This window comes from Lepus europaeus, chromosome 6 (genome assembly GCF_033115175.1).
Source record: "Lepus europaeus isolate LE1 chromosome 6, mLepTim1.pri, whole genome shotgun sequence".
In the NCBI taxonomy this organism is placed as follows: domain Eukaryota; kingdom Metazoa; phylum Chordata; class Mammalia; order Lagomorpha; family Leporidae; genus Lepus; species Lepus europaeus.
This window is the reverse complement of record NC_084832.1, coordinates 107414535-107439141: the sequence shown is the minus strand read 5'-3', so window position 1 is coordinate 107439141 and position 24607 is coordinate 107414535. Positions and strand designations below refer to the sequence as shown.

General features: G+C 41.5%; 1 protein-coding gene across 3 annotated transcripts in view; it reads left to right on the top strand.

Annotated features, from left to right (window-relative positions):
* The window catches only part of GUCY2C (guanylate cyclase 2C), a 104103-nt gene that overhangs the window by 46988 nt on the left and 32508 nt on the right, over positions 1-24607 (top strand). For all 3 annotated transcript variants that reach the window (XM_062195506.1, XM_062195507.1, XM_062195505.1), the window contains 8 exons: positions 6906-6987; positions 11718-11823; positions 14136-14198; positions 14782-14853; positions 15262-15366; positions 18878-18964; positions 21368-21500; positions 23496-23633. In XM_062195506.1, coding sequence (XP_062051490.1) covers positions 6906-6987; positions 11718-11823; positions 14136-14198; positions 14782-14853; positions 15262-15366; positions 18878-18964; positions 21368-21500; positions 23496-23633 — 786 coding nt within the window. The remainder of the gene's footprint in view (positions 1-6905; positions 6988-11717; positions 11824-14135; positions 14199-14781; positions 14854-15261; positions 15367-18877; positions 18965-21367; positions 21501-23495; positions 23634-24607) is intronic.

The following is a 24607-nucleotide window of genomic DNA, read 5'->3' as shown; positions in this document are numbered from 1 at the left end:
AAATTTAGTTTTTTAACAGGATTCTAACTTTGTAAAACAATGCAAAGACATAATATTGAAAAGAATTATGTTAAAATACTAACAGTAGCAGCTTCTAAAAAAATACAAACCTGGAAGTTTTTCTTGATTTTTTATATTTTTCTGAAGTTTCCAAATTTTCCACAGACTCTGAATTAGGTTCTCAATTTTTCGAAGTATTAAAAAATTATAGGCTGGGGCTGGCACTATAGTGCAGGGGATAAAGCCACCACCTGCAGTGCCGACATCCCATATGGGCTCTGGTTCAAGTCCCAGCTGCTCCACTTCCAAGCCAGCTCCCTGCTAATGTGCCTGGGAAAGTAGAAGATGTCCCAAGTCCTTGGGCCCCTGCATCAATGTGGGAGACCTGGAAGAAGCTCCAGTCTCCTGGCTTCGAATTGGCTCAGCTTCAGTCGTTGTGGCCATTTAGGGAGTGAAACAGCAGGTGGAAGCTCGCTCGCTTGCTCGCTTTCTCTCTCTCTGCCTTTCAAGTAAATAAATAAATCTTTAAAAAATTATAGGCTAGGAACATTTCTATTCCAGACCAGCTGCCAGAAACTGAAAACTTGACCCGGTGAAAGAAGCGTCTCTGGTTCCACGGTCTTGCTTGTATCAAAACTGTAACTGTTTCTAGTCCTCTTCTCCTCCATGAGTCAAAATTGGTCCAAAAATGATTCCTATGTTTTTATTTCATAGTCATTAGTGGCTGACTTAAGAGAGTGTTGACAAGGTGGTGGAAAGGAATCACATTCTTCCAGACAATGAGCCATCCTGAGCTGACTTCATAATTACTGCTATCATTGCTTTTTAAAGCTCATTTTATTTAATGAGCCTATTTATTATCTTTAAAGTTATCATCTGTCTTTATTTTTCGACCAAACTTGATTTTGGAAAAGCATCTCTTTTCTCATGGGCTTCTACAACTGTCTTCCTTTTGTAATTAAAAAAAAAAAATTATTTAAGAAGCAGAGAAAGAGACAGAGAACTCTCATTCACTGGTTCACTCCCCAAATGCCTCAGAGCTGAAGCTGAATCTAGGAACTCAATTCAGGTGTCCCATGAAAACGGCAGGAGCTCAATTATTTGAGCTGTCACCTGCTGCCTCCCATTAGTAGGAAGCTAAAATCAGGAGTTGGAGCTGGGGATTGAACCCAGATACTCCAATGTCAGACATGGGCATCCTGATCAGTATCTTAAATACTACACAAAATGCCTGCCCCATCTTGTAACTTTGAGTTAATTTTTTGTTCTTTAATTATAGTTCTCAGTGACTATAGCAGATTTGTAAATTTTAGCTATCGAAGTTCTGATTTGTAAAGTGCGAACTTATCAAAAGCATTTGTTACAGACTTAAAAGAGATTGCATCAAATATACTTAAGAGATTGCATCAAATATTTATATTAATACTACAGAGACTATATTATCCTAAGCAACTTCATTTCATCCTCAGTTAACCAGAAAACTCAGTTAGCCAGAGCTTTTCATTATTTAACTGTTACTACATTTAGTTGTAAACTTTACAAATAAAGCAACTCAATCTCTCCAATAGTGTGTGAGTAAAATATGCATGCCTGGCTTTTTTTTTTCCCTCTATACATAACTGCAAACTACGTAAAGAAACATTTCACCATCACTCTTTGATTTAACAAAGGTAGACTTAGTAGCAGACAGTGTTCCAGGTGCCTGGGATACAGCAATGAACAATGCAGATTTGGTTCCTGTCCTCACAGGAGCCCTCATCATCTGCTTCATGGATGATGTTCAACTGACTTCCTGCTTCAGTCCTGCCTGCTCCAGTCCAACCCACACTGCCACTAGCATGAAGCATAAATCCAGCTGCATTACTGTATTGGTGCTAATACTCTGTCTAGCAGCACTTTACCTGCAGAATAAAGTACCAATGACTGAACATAACGCAAAGCATCCCCTGTCTTTCTACTCCTCTAGCTTTATTTTTCATCTTCCTGAAATATCTTCTCCACTCTTTCAACTTCCTCCTATTTCTTTAAAGAGATATTGCAGCTTTATGCCACAGGTTTTTTTTTTTTTTTATGCCACGTCCTGTGATGAGAATTTGTCATTCTCCTGCACAACTAGTAAACAACCACTCATTGAGATTTACCTGTAGTCTAAGTTTTTGCTTAGCATCTCAAAAGTTTATTAAGGTTGCACTTACCCGACCTGACTTCCTGCACAGTACTTATATCACACTTATCTGTTTACATGTCTTTTTATACCATGTACTTTTTTTTTTTTTTTTTTACAGGCAAAGTTAGACAGTGAGAGAGAGAGAGACAGAGAGAAAGGTCTTCCTTCTGTTGGTTCACCCTTCAAATGGCTGCCATGGTCGGCATGCAGCACTGATCCAAAGCCTGGAGCCAGGTGCTTCCTCCTGGTCTCCCATGTGGGTGCAGGGCCCAAGCACTTGGGCCATCCTCCACTGCCTTCCCGGGCTATAGCAGAGAGCTGGACTGAAAGAGGGGCAACCGGGACAGAATCCGGCGCCCCAACCAGGACTAGAACCCGGGGTGCCGGCGCCGCAGGCAGAGGATTAGCCTAGTGAGCCACAGCACTGGCCCTATACCATGTACTTTTAAGGTCCATTCTTTATTCATATCTCCTTCTCCAACATAGTGCCTTGGACCTAATGAATAAATTAATGAATGACATAATGAGATAACCATAAATAACTATCACAGTTATTCAAATAACTTGAATTTCTACTCAGGACTCTAGCACTAATCTACCTTGTGTTAATTTCAGTCCATGTATTTCTTTTCTAATTGTGAGTTCCTTTCTCTGTTAAATTAGATTTAACACACTCCTTCCAACAATGAATATAATGTCATATGACTCGGATTACAAACACATTCTACATTAATTATGAAATGGATTAAATAGAATGTGATAACCACAGTAGCCACCAGAAGGCAGCATAAGCTTAACCTTAGAACTAACGAGCTACTGCAACTTAGCTAGCACAAAACTAAATGTTGAATTGAAAACTACTGTATTTAAGTAGTAGATGGTGTACTGAAATACAGTTTGCGATTATCATAATTGTGTCCAGTGCAGTGAGATGTTCACACTGTGGGAGGCAGACAGGAACTGAGATGGGATAAGGAGTACACCATATACCCTTCAGTTCCTACTCTGGTCTGAGGGATGTGCAATTATAGCAGATTGGTGAGTGGAGTTACCTGCACTGTTAACTTGTATTTCTGAAACACATTTTTTTGGGGAGTCTAGAGTTTGGGGTGTGACAGGGGTGTGAGAGTGGCAATGGTGGTCTCACCATTAATTGCAGTGACAAAGAGAATGCACAAAAGTCATGTGCAACTTCAACCTCAAGGAATGAATTTGTTTCTGCCCAGCCAAGAGTAGCAATCCAGGCCTTACATTTGTACTGTTGGAATTTTCCTCTTAGCACAAAACAACATAATACATCATCAAAGGCAAAGTCACATGTTAGCAAACCATAAATTCTTCAAATCCATCCATTATGGGAATGTGCTGCAGAATTTCCAAGCTAAACACCCCACCTCAGGGAAAAAGATTTGTTCATTAGAAGGACATGAGTAATGAAACAAAAATAGTTTAGAAATGCATATACAGCATGTGAGCTAGGTCCAATGGAATACAAGTTTTGTTGAATTTATTTATGTATATATATATATATATATATTTTTGACAAGCAGAGTTAGACAGAGAGAGAGATACAGAGAGAAATGTCTTCCTTTTTCCGTTGGTTCACCCCCAAGGTGGCCACTACAGCCAGTGTGTTGTGACCAGCGCGCTGTGCCAATCCGAAGCCAGGAGCCAGGTGCCTCTTCCTGGTCTCCCATGTGGGTGCAGGGCCCAAGGACCTGGGCCATCTTCCACTGCACTCCTGGGCCACAGCAGAGAGCTGGACTGGAAGAGGAGCAACTGGGACAGAGTCCAGCGCCCCGACTGAGACTAGAACCCGGGGTGTCAGTGCCGCAGGTGAAGGATTAGCCTAGTGAGCCGTGGCGCCAGCCTATTTATGTATTTTAATATGTGGGCACCTTTTCCTCCCATTTTCTCAAACAGTAAGTTGAGCAAGGTCAAGCTTTGACTTAATTATATTTTATTCTGCCATTCTTATTGATACTGTACTAGGTCATGTGCTGAGTACTACAGGTACAAGACTGAACACTTTGGACACAGACCATGTCCTGCCAGATTTGGTACCATGGTCCCTGAGTACAAGGTGGCATTCTCCTTAAATAAAGAGGTCTTAGTGTCTCTTCAAGTTCACCTTTATTAACTGTTTTTAACAAAGATAATTCATGCACATAATTTGAAATCCAGGAGTACAGATATTCATCAGGAAAGTGTATTCCCAAGTCTGCATCCCCAGAATCTCAGTCACTTCAGCTTTTAGTTCTTTGCTTATCTCTAAATAACATGCTTTAATTTCTTGACTTAGGAACTTTAGATATTACCCAGTTATTTTTTTGTATTGATAAATGGAGATTTAGCTCATCTTAATTAGCCTTTCTTCTTTCTCACTTCTCCCCAATATAGGTATATCTTCTTTGTCAGTACACTCTTTGGATGCCTTTATCGTTTTAATTTCTACACATGAGCTTCTATTGTTAATCTATCAATTGTATGTAAAACGTTTTGCCCCCCTGCTTAAAGAGATGTGGCTCTTAGTGCCTTTATTTCTTCATTCTACCACCTTTCCAACTCATAAATTGTTTTTTATTTTTATTTTTTTTAAATTTGGGATACAGAGAGAGCTTCTAACCACTCATTCACTCTCCAAATGCCCACACTAGGCAGGACTGAGCCAGGCTGTAGCCAGGAGTCAAGACCTCAATTTAAGCCTCCCACACAGGGACTCAGCCACTGCCACTAACATGAGATGCAGGCATTCCAACCTGTGGCTTAACCACCAGGCCAAATGCCTCTCATCCTGGAATACTTCTTTAAGTTGGTATGGTTAATATTCATTTGGTAACCATAATAAAGCCCTCTGTGCTTTACTGATAAGTTGATTCTACAAGTTGAAAACTAGTAAATATTTTATTATTAGGATACGAAATATTATTTCTACAAAGCTGTGTCTTCCTATATAGTGCCATTGTCCCCCTTTTGAACCACAAAACACGCCAAATGTTTTCTGTACCCCCACACCACATACAAATGGATCCTTTTTCATAATATCCAATTCTCAAAACTTGGCTGCATTTTATTTTGTTTTATTGTAGGACTATACCTTCCTTGAACATTTTCCTCTTGAGTTTCTGGTTTCTTTATTTTTCCTGCTGTAAGAAAAACGTGTCTTCTTCACCATATTGCCATTATTTTCCAACTTCTATTTCTACTGCTTGACATCTGTTGCATTTTTAATTCCTGAGTCCACTAACTTCCTATTCCAACAGGGGTCCTGTTGTGGCCCATATGTGCCTTGACTTTGAAGCATAGTTTTAATATTTTTGTTGGCCTTCTCAAACTAGGCATTCCTTTATATACTCAGACTCTGCTTCAGTGTTTCTTTGGGTTAGAGCCACATATTGTTGGATTCCATTTTCTTTTCTAAGAGTATCTCAACTTACTGTCGTTTCACAGATCTGTCTACACTGTAGTGTTCCAACAACTAAGAGCACATTCTTCCTTGACTTCTCTCGGTAACCTAGAGATCTGGGGAGGAGCCAGTGTGCAACACTGTCATTATTAAATTCTACACTTTCTCCCCATATGTGCCTTGTATTTAAAAACAGTTTTCTCAGGGCCGGCGCTGTGGTGCAGTAGATTAATCCTCCACCTGCGGCGCCAGCATCCCACATGGGCACTGGTTTTAGTCCTGGCTGCTCCTCTTCCCATCCAGCTCTCTGCTATGGCCTGGGAAAGCTGTACAAGATGGCCCAAGCCCTTGGGCTCCTGCACCCGCGTGGGAGACCTGGAGGAAGCTCTAGGCTCCTGGCTTCAGATTGGCACAGCTCCGGCCGTTGAGGCCATTTGGGGAGTGAACCAGCGGATGGAAGACCTTTCTCTCTGTCTCTCCCTCTCACTATCTGTAACTCTACCTTTCAAATAAATAAATAATAAAAAATAAATAAATAAATAAATAAAATAAATAAAAATAAAATAAATTTTAAAAAATTCTCTGGCCCTCAAATAATATATTTTTTAAAAAGTTGATGCTTTTTCCCCCTCTCTGAAACCTCCTTAGGCATACTGGCATAGCCTCCTACCACCAAAATTATTTGTGTGCCAGAAAACATTTTGTGTTCTTATCACATTTGATGATTCTTGTTAGAAAGAAAAGAGATGACTACACTCTGACGAGAGCTGAAACAAAACCACTTTTCCTCTACATACGTCAGACAGCTTTCTTCAGAGATCAGGGACACAGGACCTTTCTTTATCACCAGTGAAGAGGTTGATAGAAGATAATTGCTTCTTTAAAGTCCCTTTTCCAGCTGGTGGTATGGTGCAAGTTCAGCCACTGCTTATGATGCCAGCATCCCAAATGAGTGCTGGTTTGAGTTCCCACTGCTCCACTTCAGACCTAGCTCCCTCCTAATGCCCCTGAGAAAACAGCAGAGGGTAGCCTGAGTGCTTGGGCCACTGCCACCCATGTGGGAGAGCCAGATGGAGTTCTAAACTCCTGGCTTTGGTCTGCCTCAGCCCCAGCCATTGCATCTGTTTGGGGAGTGAACCAGTAGATGTAAGATCTGTGTGTGTGTATGTCTGTCTGTCTGTCTGTCTGTCTCTCCTCTCTGTAACTCTGCCTTTGGAGAAAAAGTCCCTTTTCACTTTCCCAATTATGTGATGGTACTAGAAGCTTTGCACTTCCTTTGTTCCCTTCTGCAAGAGCCTCACCAGGGTGTTGCCTGTTGTGTCTCCCTCACAGGCCCTCAGATCATGTTGATCGCCATCTTCACACTCACGGGGATCGTGGTGCTGCTCCTGCTCATCGCCCTGCTGGTGCTCAGGTGCTGCCTCCCTGTTCCCCATCCTGCCTGGGCTTACCTTTCAAAGAGGGATGGTGGAGGGAAGGGGGCGGTCTGAGAGCTGTTGATGACAATGTATTTTATAAAGAGACCTCTAGACAGATCTAAGACAGCAAAAGCATGCTCCATCAAGGGCCACAGAAAGAGTAGAACACTAGAAAGAGTGGAACAGAGCCTTTGGGGCAGAGACGCCTGCACTCAGGCCCCACCTCTCTGATTTGCCAGTTGGGTGTTCTGAAGCCCACTGCTTAGCCACTTCAACAGGTTTCTTGGTTTCAGTTTCTTCTCTGTACCACTATAAGGATTAGAAATGAGGCATGGATAAAGACTACCATATAATAAGTATGATCTAAATGAAAAGAGCTGTTTCTATTGTTTCACTGATGAACTGTGAAAAACTGAAAAAAATCACTGTACAAGGGGGTCTTCCAAAAGTTTATAGAAAATGCCTGTTAAAAAAATGCATGGGCATCAAACTATACATAGTTTTTTTAAAGATTTATTTATTTGAAAGCCAGAGTTACAGAGAGGCAGAGGTACAGAGAGAGAGGGGGGTGGGAGAGAGGTCCTCCATCCATTGGCTCACTCTCCAGATGACCACAACAGCCAGAGCTGTGCAGATTCGAAGCCAGGAGCCAGGAGCTTCCTCCTGGTCTCCCACGCAGGTGCAGGGGCCCAAAGACTTGGGCCAACTTCTACTGATTTCCCAGGACATAGCAGAGAGATGGATTGGAAGTGGAGCAGTTGGGTTTTGAACTGGCGCCCATATTGGGTGCCAGCACTGCAGGCGGTGGCTTTACCTGTTACATCACAGCGCTGGCCCCAACAATTACTTTCCTTACCTGAGATCATAACATCATTATCTATTAATTTCTTCAAAGCTTTGAAGTTTTGTTGAAACCTTTAAAACAATAACAGTTGAAACTCCACATGAGATAGACCCTATCTTTGCATATCATTTCAGATAGAGTTTTAATTTTATATTTTGTGTCTGGAAAGTCAACTGTCCCAATATCATCTCCTAACTGGCTTTTAATGTCACCTCTGTCATATTCCAAGTTCCCACACTGGCTTATGTCGATTCTGGTATCATTATTCTTTTCCATTGATCTATTTGTTCATCCTGAGTTTGCCTTTGCCTTATTTGTTTATCATTTCATGAACTTCAAGTCACCTTTTCAAGGTCACTCATAATTCCTTTCCAAATGTCCCCTAAGCAGGAATGAGTATTTTCTTTCTATGCTTCTGAATATTCTTCTATTAAATATGCATATAATAACACATTATTGATCAGTCAATTGACATGGGGGCACGTAGGATCAGTATCATGACCTTGAAGATACCCAGGCTCCCATTTCTGCACCCCAGGAAACTCTGGGTACTCAGTAGAGCTGAGTGTCTTTCATATTGCATTTGGGGATGCTATCAATCATTTGCTATTTTTCTTGAATGGGCTTCAGAAATGGAAAACTACACGAATCACACTTATCTGACAGGCTCCTTGTGGACACATCATTGCTCTGGCTGGTAGGGAATCTCTGCTTTTGCCTCTCAAGCTTAGAGACAGCGAGAAAAGCCTGTTAGTGTCTTTTATCTCATGATTTACCCCTACCTTAGGTTGATACCCATTTGGATTTTGTTTTTAGAGAAGTTGTGGTTTCTGCTTGCTCTTGACTAAATGATCAGCACACACTATAGACTCTCTCCTATATTTTCGAGCAACACAAGTTACAGGAGGCAAGCTCTGCCTTCAGGTTGGAGAAAACAATGTACTTCCTTTCCTAGAGAAAACTTTAACCAATATTGACAGGCTAGGCACTCACATTATGAGAAAGCACAGTGAGGCACAGACCAAAGGTGCAATACACACAGAAAACTGTTGTCTGGTTTAGTTAGTGCCGTGGTTTGTTCCAAAGGGCTCATTTGCTAAAGGCTTGGTACCCAATGTGGCAGTATGAAGAGATGGAGGAACCTTTAAGATACAGGACTTTGTGGAAGTAACCAGCTCACTGGGAGCATTGCCTTCAGAAGGCATTAAAGGGTTGATACCCGATTCTAACTCCTGACTTCAACTTCCTGCCAGTGCAGACCCTGGAAGGCAGTGGTGATGGCTCAAGTAAATAGGTTGCTGCCACACTTGTGGGAGATTTGGATTGAGTTCTTGGTCCCTGGCTTCCATCTGACCCTCCTGGTTGTTGTGGGCATTTGGAGTATAAACCAGTGGAGGGGAGTGTGCTCTCTCTCTCTCTGTATGTGTATATCTGTCTCTGCATTGTTCTATTTCTAAAATAAAATTAGAAAGAGCCGGCGCCGCGGCTAACTAGGCTAATCCTCTGCCTGCGGCACCGGCACCCTGGGTTCTAGTCTCAGTCGGGTCGCCGGATTCTGTCCCGGTTGCTCCTCTTCCAATCCAGCTCTCTGCTGTGGCCCGGGAGTGCAGTGGAGGATGACCCAAGTGCTTGAGCCCTGCACCCACATGGGAGACCAGGAGAAGCACCTGGCTCCTGGCTTCAGATCAGCGCACTGTGCTGGCCGTAGCAGCCATTTGGGTGGTGAACCAATGGAAGGAAGACCTTTCTCTCTCTCTCTCTCTCTTTCACTGTCTAATTCTGCCTGTCAAAAAAAAAAAAAAAAAAGTCAGGGGGTGGGGCAAAAAAAAAATAAAAATTAGAAAGATCATGGAAAAACAGAATTAAAAAACTGTGTATATCAGGGCTGGCGCTATGGCGTAGCAGGTGGGGCCACTGCCTACAGTGCCAACATCCCATATGGGCACTGGTTTGAGTCCTGACTGCTCCACTGCCTATCCAGCTCTGCTATGGCCTGAAAAAGCAGTGGAAGATGGCCCAAGTCCTTGGGCCCCTGCACCCATGTGGGAGACCCAGAAGAAGCTCTTGGCTCCTGGCTTTGGATCAGCACAACTCCGGCTATTGCAGGGGAGTGGACCAGTGGATAGAAGACCTCTCTCTGTCTCTGCCTCTCCTCTCTCTGTGTAACTCTGACTTTCAAATAAATAAATAAATCTTTTAAAAAAAAGTAATTGTCAGTCAAAACATATGTAAATATGGCCAAAATCAAATCAAAATTTTGCATATAACATAGGTAGAGGAAGCAGTAGACTGAAAGAAGGTATTTGCAACATAACAGGACAAAGGGTTTGCGTTTCTGAATATATAAAGAACTCATATAAATAAGGATAAGGGAAAGATAAATTATACAATAGAAAAAAGTGAAATTATATATAGACAATTTATATTATTCTGTTGTTCTATATACTCAATAAAACAGCTAAAAAATGTTCAAAAGGATAATCTTTCTGGAAATCAAGAAAATGTAAAGTAGATCAATAATGAAGCACCATTTCACATACATCATAAGAGTGGGAAAAAAACAGTATGAGAAACAAGAATTCTCAAGATGTAAATCAGTAACAGCACGCTGGGAAGCAACTTGGGATAGTTATAAGGCAAAAAGTGTGCATCTCCTACCACCTAAGGATTCTGTTTTCCCTATAGTTTGTGAAGGGAAAAAAAAAAGTCTAACTTTTTTTGTGTTGGGATACATGCTATTACATTTACTCTCCACTTTTTCATTTTCTTTAAACATACTTTTTTTTTGACAGTCAGAGTTAGTGAGAGAGAGAGAGAGAGAAAGGTCTTCCTTCAGTTGGTTCACTCCCCTAATGGTCACCACGGCTGGCACTGTGCTGATCCAAAGCCAGGAGTTGGGTGTTTCCTCCTGGTCTCCCATGTGGGTACAGGGACCCAAGCACTTGGGCCATCTTCCACTGCCCTCCCGGGCCACAGCAGAGAGCTGGACTGGAAGAGGAGCAACCAAGACAGAACCGGTACCCCAACCAGGACTAGAACCTGGGGTGCCAGCGCCGCAGGCAGAGGATTAGCCTAGTGAGCCACGGCGCTGGCCTTACTCAACTCTGTCTTAAAAAATATGTTTAAAGAGGCCAGCTGATTCTCTGCCTGTGGCATCGGCACCCCGGGTTCTAGTCCCGGTTGCTCCTCTACCAGTCCAGCTCTCTGCTGTGGCCCAGGAGGGCAATGGAGAATGGCCCAGGTGCTTGGGTCCCTGCACCCGCCTGGGAGACCGGGAGGAGGCACCCAGCTCCTGGCTTTGGATCAGCACAGCGCCAGCCGCCAGCCATGACAGCCATTAGGGGAGTGAACCAACGGAAGGAAGACCTTTCTCTCTGTCTCTCTCTCACTGTCTGTAACTCTCTCTCTGTCTCTCTCTCACTGTCTAACTCTGCCTGTCAAATAAATAAATAAATAAATAAATAAAAATAAAATGAAAAAGACACAGTTGAGTAAAAGGAATTGGCTTACCTGGGAATCTAGTATATTCTCTGATGGTTTAAAAATTAATATTTTTATCTCCCAAGGTTATCAGTTTTATTATTTTCCTCACTCTTTAAAGGCTGTCAGTTCAGATTCCATATTACAGTGAAGGGCTGCCTTAGTGAAGCACCTGGGAAAGTAAAAAGAAAAGCAAGAGTAGAAGAGCTCAGCAGAAATGCTTACAGGTCCTTGAACGCCAACACTTGCCAGTCTGGAGAACATGGAGTTACACCATTGAGCTAACCTCGTTCACCACACATCCACACGAGGGTACCAGGGTTCTAAATTTCTCCCAGCATCCAGAAACTGAATGGCATGGACACTTAAAAAAACAGTTGACTGGCTCTACTCCTTTCACAGAAAATATAAAAGAGATCATGAACTTCGTCAGAAAAAATGGTCCCACATTCCTCCTGAAAATATCTTTCCTCTGGAGACCAACGAGACCAACCAAGTCAGCCTGAAGGTAAGGTGAGGAATGATGAAATTTGCTGAGTATTTGACAAGAGTTGGGGGACATGGTAGAAAATGTGCCAAGCAGGGATAGCTTGTTCAAGAATCAAAGACTTACAGGTTTTCTAATGTTCAGCTTCTTAGCTTTTGCTTGATTCCACACTGCCCTAAATGCCAGCTAGTTGATCAATACTAAGGTGGGATGTGACTCATCCTTTGCATCTAACCTGGAAGAGAAATGTTCCTGGACATACCAGGAGCTTGTCATGAAAGAGATGTAGGAATGGACAGAGCACTGTTGTCTCCCTAAACCTTGGGTCCCAATCGGCCCATTCTGAGACTCCATAACTTTTCTTGTCCATTGCTAAAGATGTCTGCTGCTGTGTGCCCATGGTATCCTTCAACTGGGCGGTGTGAGCAGCTCTATGAGCCGCATACCCCTATCCCCTGCAGTCAGTGCTCCAACTGTTTGCTCACCTATTCACACAGAATCTGTGAAACAAGCTTTATCACCATCACTTTACGGATGAGGAAGCTGAAGGACAAAGGACTAAGACTCTGTGCAAGGTCACTTACAGCTAGTGAGTAAGACTACTACAAATTGCCACAGCTTACACTGACTACTTATTACAGGCTCAACATATTGACCCATTTCATCTTTCCCTGGCCCATGAGATAACATGGCTGGAATTCCAGGACCATGGCTACAATCTGAACTCAGACTTTCTCACTGCAATGCCTAAGGCCATAACACTTACCATAAACCAGATAATTGCCAAGGCTTTTCTATCAAAGCATACTAGGAACAGATGGAGACCTAGGACTTTCACACCCCAACCCCCCATCCTTGGGATAGGGCCAAGCCAATAAAGCGGTGTGACTGGAGATGCCTTCTTGCCCTAAATCAGCAGGAACAAAAATGCAGCATGAGCCGGGTTTGTCCCTGGAGCCTCCCTACCAGGTCTTGACACTGGACCCTGAGTTCTGCATGCTGCCGTTTAGCACCCTCTTGACTGTACACGGACCAGGCCTGCCTTTCTCTAAAATTCCAGACGCTCCAAAATGACCCTCCTGCTGCATTTTGCACCTCGCAGCCATTCTCTTTACCAAGACCAATCTGTCTCAGACAAGTGTCAGGATGAAATCAACCTTGTAGTACAGATTCACAGGAAGGCATAAATGATCTATAGACTATTGGGTTTCTAAAGACAGAATTTGTTGACCAAAATGACTGGCTAGATGATTTAGACAGATTAAACTTAATAGAGTTTATTTGACCAAGAAGTGATTCACAAATCAGGTAGCACTTACAACTGGGATTGAGAAAGCTCTAATTTTAATACTAGAAAGAGGAGAGCTCTTTAGAAGTTAGTGTTCTGTTGGCCGGTGCCACGGCTCACTAGGCTAATCCTCTGCCTGTAGCGCTGGCACTCCGGGTTCTAGTCCCGGTTGGGGCACCAGTTCTGTCCCGGTTTCTCCTCTTCCAGTCCAGCTCTCTGCTGTGGCCTGGGGAGGCAGTGGAGGATGGCCCAAGTGCTTGAGCCCTGTACCCACATGGGAGACCAGGAGGAAGCACCTGGCTTCTGGCTTCGGATCAGCGCAGCGCGCTGGCCGCAGCAGCCATTTGGGGAGTGAACCAATGGAAGGAAGACCTTTCTCTCTGTCTCTCTCACTGTCTAACTCTGCCTGTCAAAAAAAATAATAATAATAAATAAAAAAAGAAGTCAGTGTTCTGTCTTGAGACCAGAAATCATTAAGAGGCAGGCCAAGAGCTGCATCTTCTCTACAGGGTTCTGTGGGGGAGACACTATCTTTGTTCAACACTCAACATTTTTTAAAAAAATTAATTGCCAACACAGAAATATCACAGGATAGCATTTAGGAATCCACACTGCCAGCTTCTTTTGATAAATCAGATTATCTGACCACTCCAGTCTGAACCCAGAATTGATGAGACTTGCACCTCTTAACCTGGCCCAGGTTCCTCATTTGCATCCTTCTCTAACATCATCTGTAGCTACAGGTGATAATTCCCACTAGAAGGAGCAGGAGGAGAAGGAAGCAAAAAAAAGCTTCAACTGACATAATGCTCCCAAAGGAGGGGGAAAACTTGGACAATTACGAGAGCCGCAGAACCTGGCAAGAAGACAGTGTTAGGGTGAGAAGGTGAGTAATGAGCAAAAAAGACAGGTTGATTTCTACGGCTTCTCTGGGACCCTGCCCAGCATTTTGTGGAGCAAACAATACAGCCAGCCCACCTGGAAGAGCCTCTCGGCTCTCAGTCATGGATCTTCTGGAATAATCAGATGTTTTTTTTTGTGGCAGATTGACGATGACAGGCGACGAGATACAATCCAGAGTCTACGACAGTGCAAATATGACAAAAAGGTGACTCTCGCTCCCCTGCTTCTGGGAACTCTCAGTCACAGGGGTGCTCTGGCCCATGGTTCCTCAACCCCTGATACCGGCAGCACAATGGATGAGAGTGGCGTGGTAACCAGGTTGCTCTGGGTACAAGCTCCATGTTCTTGGAGCTTCACAGAGATGGGCAGGGCTCTGCTTCAAGGGTCACAAAACTCACAATCCTGCAGAAATCAAAGGAAAAATAGAATTGGGGAGAAAGGCAGAGTGCAGGAAGGAAAAGGAAAGATAAAAGAGATTTAGAGCAGTCAGGACAACTTTAGTGTTAGATTTTTGTCTTGTTGCTAAGAACTACAACAATCCATGCACCTCCCTTCCTTCTTCCTACCTCCCTCCCTCCCTTCCTTCCATTTAATCATTCTTAAAGAAACATTCAAATCTTAGCCTACCATATCCCAGGTACCAGGTACCACAGATATAAACATCAATCAAATACTGTCATTGCTCTCAAGAGCTCACAATCTACTAGGCCATGCAAATAGCTTATAATAATATGCATATAAGGAATTGCACTATAATCATTTCTCTGTAATGTAACTGATCTTTGCAGCGAGTGATTCTCAAAGATCTCAAGCACAGCGATGGTAATTTCACTGAGAAACAGAAGATAGAATTGAACAAGGTATGTGTTCCTTATTTCCAGCCCCTCAGAACTGGCTCTGCTCTGCTTCTTCTGAACGTGGGGTCCCTGGGGAGGTGTTATTGTGGATGCTAATGGAGAATTCACAGGCCAAGAAATGAATGACCTTGTGTGTCTTATTGAAAATTCTACTAAGACATGTTGGAGAGTTAGGTCTGGTGACACAGAACATTTTGGAAATATGCAAATGTGTCCTAGAATATGAATACAAATCCTCTTAGTGACAAGGAAAAGACAGTTGAGTAAGATGTAAGAAATGAGTACTGACATTCAGTTTAATGAAAGCAATACATTTCCCCCAAAATGTAAAACAGAGCATGTTTTCTGGGAATATTAACACCAGTACCCCTTTGTGACTGACTGACTTCTTAAACAAACGTATTCTCCTAGTTGCTTCAGATTGACTACTACAACCTGACCAAGTTCTATGGCACAGTGAAGCTTGATTCCAGGATCTTTGGGGTGATCGAATACTGTGAGAGAGGATCCCTCCGGGTAAGTAACCACATTCCCAATTTTCCAAGGAGTCAACCATAGGAAAAAATAGATGTATTTCTATTCAACACACCTTTCAAATTATTCACCCAGTGAAATAATTTTAGAGAGTCTTTAGGAAAAGTTGGTGGGCCCCTATATGTTCCATACCAGCTCACTCAGATTTTACCAATCAGCCCTATTGTATCTTTACAAACAAGCCAACAAATATTTGGAAAAGGAGTGTAGATTTGGAAAAAAAAAATAACAGAAGTGGAAAAAATGATTACTTACAAATAGATTCTATTTTACTTGAATACTTGCATTTATATTAAAAGAGAAATTAATGACTTCTTATGATGGCACCAAATGAACATAAGAAAACTTGTTCATACAACCCTCTCTACTGCTGTCTGAATACCCAGCCCCCTCCTGTGTTGTGAAGGGCAGAAGATAATCTGGGCCAGCTGAGCAAGTCCCAAGTAGAAAGAGGAACTGAAACCATGTTGAGTTCATGGGAAGTTCACTGGAAAGACCAAGTGTTAACCCAGGAATATCAAATCATCACATAGTTCAGCAAGGTCAAGCAGAATTCATTTACAAAAAGCCAATCAGGTGTCAGGCAGTGGCAGGAATTGAAAGGGCGGAAATGGGAAGGAATCCAAAACAGTGGCTTTAAAGACCATTGCAATATTTACACCTTGACTTCAGCAGTTTCTGGACCTGTGCTGTGAGGGCTTTGAGCCTTTCAGATACCTTTCACATATATATATATATATATATATATATATATATATATACACATACATCAATATAGTCTGGCTTTGTTGTTGGTGATTTTAAAGATTTATTTATTTGAAAGGCAGAATTACAGAGAGGGGGGAGAGGCAGAGAGAGAGAGAGAGAGATCTATCTATTTGTTTACTCCTCAACTGGTCATCAATGGCTGGGGCTGAGCCAAGCTGAAGCCAGGAAGTCAGGAGCTTCATCTGGGTCTCCCACATGGATGGGCCGTCTTTTGCTGCTTTTCCCAGGTGCATTAGCAGGGAGCTGGATTAGAAGTAGAGTAGCCAGGACCTGAACCGGCACCCAAATGTGATGGTGACATTGCAGGTGGCCAGCAACAACGCCACAACTCCAGCCCCAGAATATGGCTTTGGATGTCCATATCCCATATAGCAGTGCCTGGGTTCAAGTCCTGGCTCCACTTCCAAATCCAGTTTCTTGCTAATATGTAGGCTGGGAGGCAGTGGTGATGGCTCAAGGGTTTGGGTTCCCACTACCTATGTGGAAATCCCAGCTTGAGTTCTGGGCTCCTGGCTTCAGCCTGGCCCAGCCCTACACACTGTGGGCAGTTGGGGAATGAACCAGTAGAGAACCATATTTTTCCCTGTTTCTATGTCTCTCTGCCTTTCAAATAAAATTTTGTTTGATTCTTAAAATAAGTAAAATAACCACATGTCCTCTCCTACAACAAAGACAGACTGGTGCCAGCAGCATCTCTGGCAACTTTAAAGAAGTCTAAATATTAATAATTCAGTGAAAATTAAAAATAACTTGTTAAATAAATCACTTGGAAATTTTAATTTTTCAATAAGCTTTAACTATAAAAAAAGAACACTAGCTTTCTAAATGTATGGCATAAACTCAAACTTATCCTCAAAGAAAAAAATTATAACCCAAAATTCTACTTTCTCTTTCTTTTAAAAAAATTAATCTAAGTACTCAAAATTTAGAAGAATAACTATTATCTAAGGAAAATAAGTTTTTAAATATCAATCATTATAAAACAAATAAAATAGATTTTTAAATTCATTCATTAATTTTTTAAAGATTTATTTATTTATTTGAAAGGCAGAGTTAGAGAGAGAGAGAAGGTGAGACAGAGAGATCTTCCATCCACTGGTTCACTCCCCAAGTGGCTGCCATGACTAGGGCTGGTCTAGACTGAAGCCAGGAGCTTCTTCCAGGTCTCCCATGTGGGTGTAGGGGCCGTAGCATTTGGACCAGCCTCCACTGCTTTCCTGGGCCATTAGCAGGGAGCTGTATCACAGCCGGAATAGCTGGGACTTGAATGGCGCCCAAATGGGATGCTGGCTCTGAAGGTTATGGCTTTACCTGCTGTGCCACAGTGCTGGCCTCATGCTCATGAATTTAAAATATATATATATATATATATATATATATATATATATATATAAAGCCCCTTATTTCTAATTATGATTTTGTAGAAACATATGAAGACACAACATTGGGAATAAAAAAGGCAGTGAAAATATGCTTTTAATTGTGAAAGACTATTTCATGATGATTAAGTTATCATCTTTAAAAAGAGATGGGGCAAGCATTTTGCACTGCAGTTAAGCCACTGGTTGGGACACCTGCATCCCATTTCAGAGTGCCTAGGATTGAGTTCTAGCTCTGCTTCTTATTCCAGCTTCCTGCTAATGTGCATTCTAGGAAACAACAGATGATGCCGAATTCCCTGATTAAAAACACTCGTTCAGTTTTGATGAGACAGAGCATTCAGGGTAGCCACTTGGTCATCGGACTTCCCAACCCATTCTCATTCCTTTACCACTCCTGTCTGAAAGAAGAACTAGGATTTGGGATGCTGTGGTTATCTCCTGCTCATCAACTTGTGGTCAATGCCACAATATTTCTTACGTGGAAAAGAAAAACAATACAGTCATACACTACATACCGACCTTTTGGTGAGACGGTGGTCTCAAGATTGTAATGAAGCTAAAAATTCCTATTACTTAGTGATGTAGATGTCAGAACATCATAGCACAACGCATTACTCACTTGTTTGTGGCAGTGCTGTTGTCAGCAAGGCCACTGCACTATCAGTCATGTAAAAGTACAGCACATATCCTTTGCACATACAGGCCATAATGCTTGCTCATGCTGATGCATGACTGTGTTACTGGTTTATACGTTTTCTATATGGGAGTATTTCAGAAAGTTAATGGAAAGTGTATATTATGAAAAAAAACTATATGTGAATTTCAAATACTTTTTCACCAAAATAAACTTATATTTGAAGTCCATTTTTCCCAGAACTTTTACCTGTGTGCTATACTTTTTAATCATTACTTTAGAGCATACATCCACTACTTCATTAAAAAAAAAAAGTTACTGTAAATAGTGTGCCCTGTTACACCAGCAGCAGCTCCATACATCATGGGTTTACCATGGTCTTTTGGCTGCATCCTATGTTCTTGTGCTTGATTTGATCTCATGTTATTTTGCTCATCATAGCCACAGGAGAGATAGGCTATACTCTACAGCCAACATGTATAGCAGGCTATTGTGCTAGATCATCTATGTGTAAGTGCACTCAGTGATGTTCACACAATGACAAAATCACCTACACATGCACTTCTCAGAATGTGTTCCCGTCAAATGACGTGTGACCCTCTGTGTCCATGAAAACCTGCTCATGATTTGAAGATCATTCTCTGTCTCCTAATTATCTCTTCACAGTATATTACTTATAACAATTCATCTTCTCTTTCCTCCTATTCAGGAAGTTTTAAATGACACAATTTCCTATCCTGACGGCACATTCATGGACTGGGAGTTTAAGATCTCGGTCTTGTATGACATTGCTAAGGTAAGAGACCCATGAACACACACACACACACACATACAAATATGAAAATTAGATGTAGGAAAACATCTAGCAAGCTATTCAACCTCTCATGTGCATTGGTTTCTCCACCTGAAAGATAATAATAATAGAAGCTATGTCATAGGATTGTTGTGAGGACTTTATGTAATAATGTATATACATACTACAAGGCCTGGTACAAGTAATTATTCCATATATATATGTATATATATAAGTATTATTAATATTATATTTGGGGCCGGTGCCGTGGCTCACTTGGTTAGTCCTCCGCCTGTGGTGCTGGCATCCCATATGGGCACTGGGTTCTAGTCCCAGTTGCTCCTCTTCCAGTCTAGCTGTCTGCAGTGGCCCGGGAGAGCAGTGGAGGATGGCCCAAGTGCTTGGGCCCCTGTATCCACATGGGAGACCAGGAAGAAGCACCTGGCTCCTGGCTTCGGATCGGCGCAGCACTGGCCGTGGCAGTCATTTGGGGAGTGAACCAACGGAAGGAAGACCTTTCTCTCTGTCTCTCTGTCTCTCACTGTCTATAACTCTACCTGTCAAATAAATTGTTGTATGTCAAATAAATTGTTAGTATTATATTCTTTGCACTCTGGATATGGGACCCACATTTTCATAATTTACCAGAAGTCAAAATCATATAAAACTTCCAGGAAGACAACTGAATCTTCCATTTTTTTTTTCAAATTTGTATTTATTTATTTGCGTTAAAGAGGCAGAAAAAAAAAGACATATAGACAGTAAAAAAAAGAGAGAGAGCTCTCATCTGCTGGTTCACTCCCCAGATGGCCACAATGATCCTCAGCCAAGAGCTAGGAGCACAGTCCAGGTCTCCCATGTAGGTGACAGGAACCCAACTACTTGAGCCATCACTGCTACCTCCCAGGGTCTACATTAGCATCAGGAGCCAGAGCTAGGTATCACACCCAGGTACTCCAATATGGGGCATGGCCATCTTAATCAGTGTATTAACCACCAGGGCAAGACTCTGCACCCAATTTTATAAGATAAAATATTGAATACAGGCAGTTGTCTTGCACACAGCAATGATAAATTTGGACATTTATGTTCCCAGAATCATATGACAAAGAAGTAGATACCGGTGACCAGGGCTTCATTCAGGAATGAAGAAAACTAGATCCAGAGAGGGAGCTGTTTGTTACAGTCTTGAATTAGCTGAAAGTTATACTAAATCACAACCAGTTCTGAAAAAACTATTTGCTACATCATTTCACTCCTGTGATCCTGGCTAAACACTAGTTCCTGCAGTGACAGCTCTGGCCAGCAGAGGGAAGCCCAACAGCCCAGAACAGGCTTCCTTTAGAAAACAGAATGGATGAAACATTTCATTTTGAGATAGAATGAAACCTACTCGATTTTAGGAGATAATTTAACCCAGTCCCTCCATTCACAAATAAAAGCCTGAATATTCATATTTTAAAATGGAGGTGGCAGAAGACTAGAACATACCCTGCATCACAGACAAAATAAGTGAAGTAGAGGGGGTGGTTGGCCTAGTGGTTAGTTCTGTTTGGAGTACCTGAATTCAGTATCAGAGTCACTGGTTTGAGTCCTGGCCATTCTGCCTGCCATCCACCTTCCTGCAAATAAATACCCAGGAAGCAGCCATGACGGCTCAAATACTTGGGTCTCTGCCATGAACTTGGATTGAGTTCTGCACTCCTGCCTTTGGCCTGGCCCAGCCCTGGCTCTTGTGAGCATGTGGGGAGTGAGCCAGAAAATGGAAGACATCCCTCTGCCTCTGCCTTTCAATAAAAAAATTGAAGTAGAAACACTTAAAAAAAAAAAAAAAGACTTTGCCTCCTACTATATTCAACTATTCAACCAGGGTTTTTAGAAAACTGACTTTTTACTTTATCATCTAAATAGATTTGAAAACTAAATACATTGTGCAGGCAAATATTTGGGCTTTAACAACACTTCTGAAGTAAAATTAGTGAGAGATGGTGTTTGGCACAGTGGTTAAGACATCACTTAGGATTCCTGCTTGCCATACTGGAGTGTCTGGGTCCAAGCCCCAGTTCTGCTTCTGATTCCATCTTCCTGCTAGTGCATAGCAGGTAATAGCTCAAGGGTTGGGTCACCCACACAGGAGACCTGGATTGAGTTCTGGATTTCTGTCTTTAGCCTGGCCCCATACCTAGTTGTTGGGGAGTAAGCCAAAAAGTGGAAGATCTTTAGCTGTCTGTCTCTATCTTTCAGATAAAATAGAGGAAAAAACTTAAGTAAAATTAATGATACTAAATTTAAAATCTAATGCTGTGACAACATGCTGAAATGGTTTTCAAATGTCACTTCTTTAAAATAACAAATCAGCTGAGTGTGTCATATTTCTTTGTTTTCCTGTCATCTGAAAACTTCCAGGGGATGTCCTATCTGCACTCCAGTAAAACAGAGGTCCATGGTCGTCTGAAATCCACCAACTGCGTGGTAGACAGTAGGATGGTAGTGAAGATCACAGATTTTGGCTGCAATTCCATTTTACCTCCAAAAAGAGGTCTGTAAATGAATAATTTTTATGAGTTTCTCACCTGGGCTTTTAAAATTATTTCAACCCCATGTAGTGTGCTTGGGTGATCTTGATCAGAAAATTAATACTTGGAGCAATAAGAGGCAACAGCACCTCATACTTGTCATTGAATAAATACTTGTCCTCTGTGGACGATATTGTCTTTAGTTTTCATCTATGTGTTCCTTGCTATCAATGAGAAATCATGAGGAATGTCTTGGTTTGTGGAAGCAAAAATGTGTGAAAACATATGAAAGTTAAAGCTAGAAGAGACCATAGAGATCAATCAGTCTAACCATCTTCCTTTGTAGAAGAAAGAACTAAGACTCAGAGGCTGAGAGATTTGCCCAGGAAGATAGAGTACAAGGAAGTCCCACTTCCCATTCTGGATGTCACTCATTTATCCATGGTAATAGGAAATGATAAGGAAAAACTCATACCAGTAAAATGTGTTCTCACTCATTCTTTTTAAGATCGTGGTAAGGATAAAACAACAAAAGAAAAGATAAGAAATGCGATTTGTAAGGTATAAAGGGCATTTCAAGTACAAAATTTACTCTATTTATGATAACTCAAACAGCCTCAGAAATCTAGCACTCCTTTTGTCTCAAAATACTAACTAGATCCAAACACTAAATTCTGTTTCTACTTCACAGTTTTTTACTTAATAAAAGAAAATTTATAATTCTGCTGCTACTTCCACAGTCTGGCCAAGCATAATGTGATATTGGAGTCAATGCATTCAGTTCTTGTTGAAGACCTGCTGGGTACCGAGCATGCTCCATGTGTAGCAGGACAAATCTCCTTCCTTAGATGACTCACCACAACATAACTCAGGAATTTCAGGTCAAATCCTGTCCTCCTGAACATTACTCGGTAGATGTATCTGTGAAGTTCGTTCCCTGAAGTTATAGCATACATAGATTTACTTACATTTTTTACACCCTCAACCCTTTTGGGTCAATTGTACATGAGCCCCAAGTCTCAAATTCTCAGCACATGAATTAAAAAATACAAGGTTAAAAAAAAAGCAAGGTACACTTGAATGTAGAATCAAATGAGAAAAATGAGCTTCATCATAAAGAGATTGTTTACCTAACATCATGAATCTATACATTGTGCACTGAAACTGCTGACGATAGAAATCTTAGAGGAGATTATCTTACGAGGAGATAGATGTTCTTAAGAAATGTCAAAGGATGTTGAAGGAAAATTAACTGCATGTGCCTGTTGTTGTTAAGCAAGATATGTGATGAGGTTCAAAGCACAAGTGTCTGTAGGAGCTGAACACAGGACACAGGAGCTTTTCATTGTTGTGATGTGGATGAGATGTAAAACCATTAGGGAGTGGCAGGGACAGTCGTAAAATGTGAGTAAATTACATGCTTTTGTCTTAATACTGTGGAAATGGAAAAAAACCTCTCTAGACACTAGATCACTTGGGGGCTACCAGTATACTATGACAGGAAAATATCAAAGATATTATCTGTGTTTAAATGTGCTGCCTTTATATTTTTAAATAAATACATATTTGACATATATATAAGTAATAATTTACATAAAATATATTTACACACATTTTAATATCTGTAAAATTTGTAAGAATGCTTATAGTTTCATTCTCTATGACCCATAGCTCTCCCCACTCTCTCATATTCTACTGCAGACATTTAACATAGTTACTGAGCACTTACTGTACTCAGGGCCTTGTTGTGGGCAGACATTGAGGGTTTCCAGGAGTATGAACCTTTTGGTTTGAGAACACATTGCCATATGATACTACTCAAATCCTGGACTTCTCTGGCAGCTGAAAAAGTGAATGTGTGTTCTATCTCCTGTCCCATGCATTAGAATAAACTCCTTAAAAGTGACCATATCAATTCAAGCTGCCCCTATTCAGGTTAGAGGATATAGGCTGAATGAACAAAAAAGTGAGTGAGAGGCCTCCATTACCACTCCTCTTAGCCAAATGTCTCATCACAGACCTGTGGATGGCCCCGGAGCACCTCCGCCACTCCAGGACCTCTCAGAAAGGAGATGTGTACAGCTACGGGATCATCGCACAGGAAATCATCCTGCGGAGAGAAACCTTCTACACTCAGAGTTGCTGGGACCAAAACGGTAAGCCTGAGCCCCTCCACCTGCTGTCTTACTGAGACCCCTGTCAGTCATCTGCAAAGGGGTGTGAAAGGTTTAAATGTTAATGTGTTCTGGAATGCCTAAGACAATGTAGGCTGCCAGCTGTCATTGTCAGCTTTACTGCTAAGCCATTTAACCTTGCCTTTGCCCCCTTTCCATCTGACTCCAATGAGAGAAGGAGTCTGCTCAACAGCTGCACTAGATCACCCTGGCTGACAACTTACGAAGTTACTGCGGAGTTTGTGGAAAAATGGAATTAAAAGTATGAGTTTATTTGGAAGCTAAAAAAGTTTTGAAATCCATGCATAACTTTTTAAAAATATGCATTTTTCATGTGTTAGGGAAAGAAATGTTTTTCTATCAAAAGTTTTTTTTTAAACATTTTCTTGAAATAAAGTACACATAGCAAGAAATGCACACAAGTGTACAGATAAATGAATTTTTTGTCCCCTTAGCACACTCATAACTGACACCCAGATTAAGAACAAAACATTACTAGTACCCTGAGAGTCCTCATGGTTCCCCTTCTCTGCATTTATTTAATGTGGGGGAAAGGAGACTGTATTGTCATTTAAATGGTATGATTAAGTGAAACAATATTTATAAATACGTACCAAGTGATATGACAGCCACACAATTTTTATACTCTCCAAATATATTAACTTTCACAAATAAGAGAAAATGTGATATTTTGTCTTTCTTAATCTGACTTATTTCACTTAGTATAATGATCTCCAGTTGCATCTATTTTGTCTCAAATGTCAGGATTTTGTTCTTTTTATGGCTGAATAATATTCCATCAAGTATATGTACCACATTTTCTTTATTCAGTCATCAGTTGATGGACATCTAGGTTGATTTCATATCTTAGCTGTTGTGAGTTGAGCTGTCATAAACATGGGAATGCAGGTGCCTATTTCATATACTGATTTCATTTCCTTAGGATGTATTTCCAG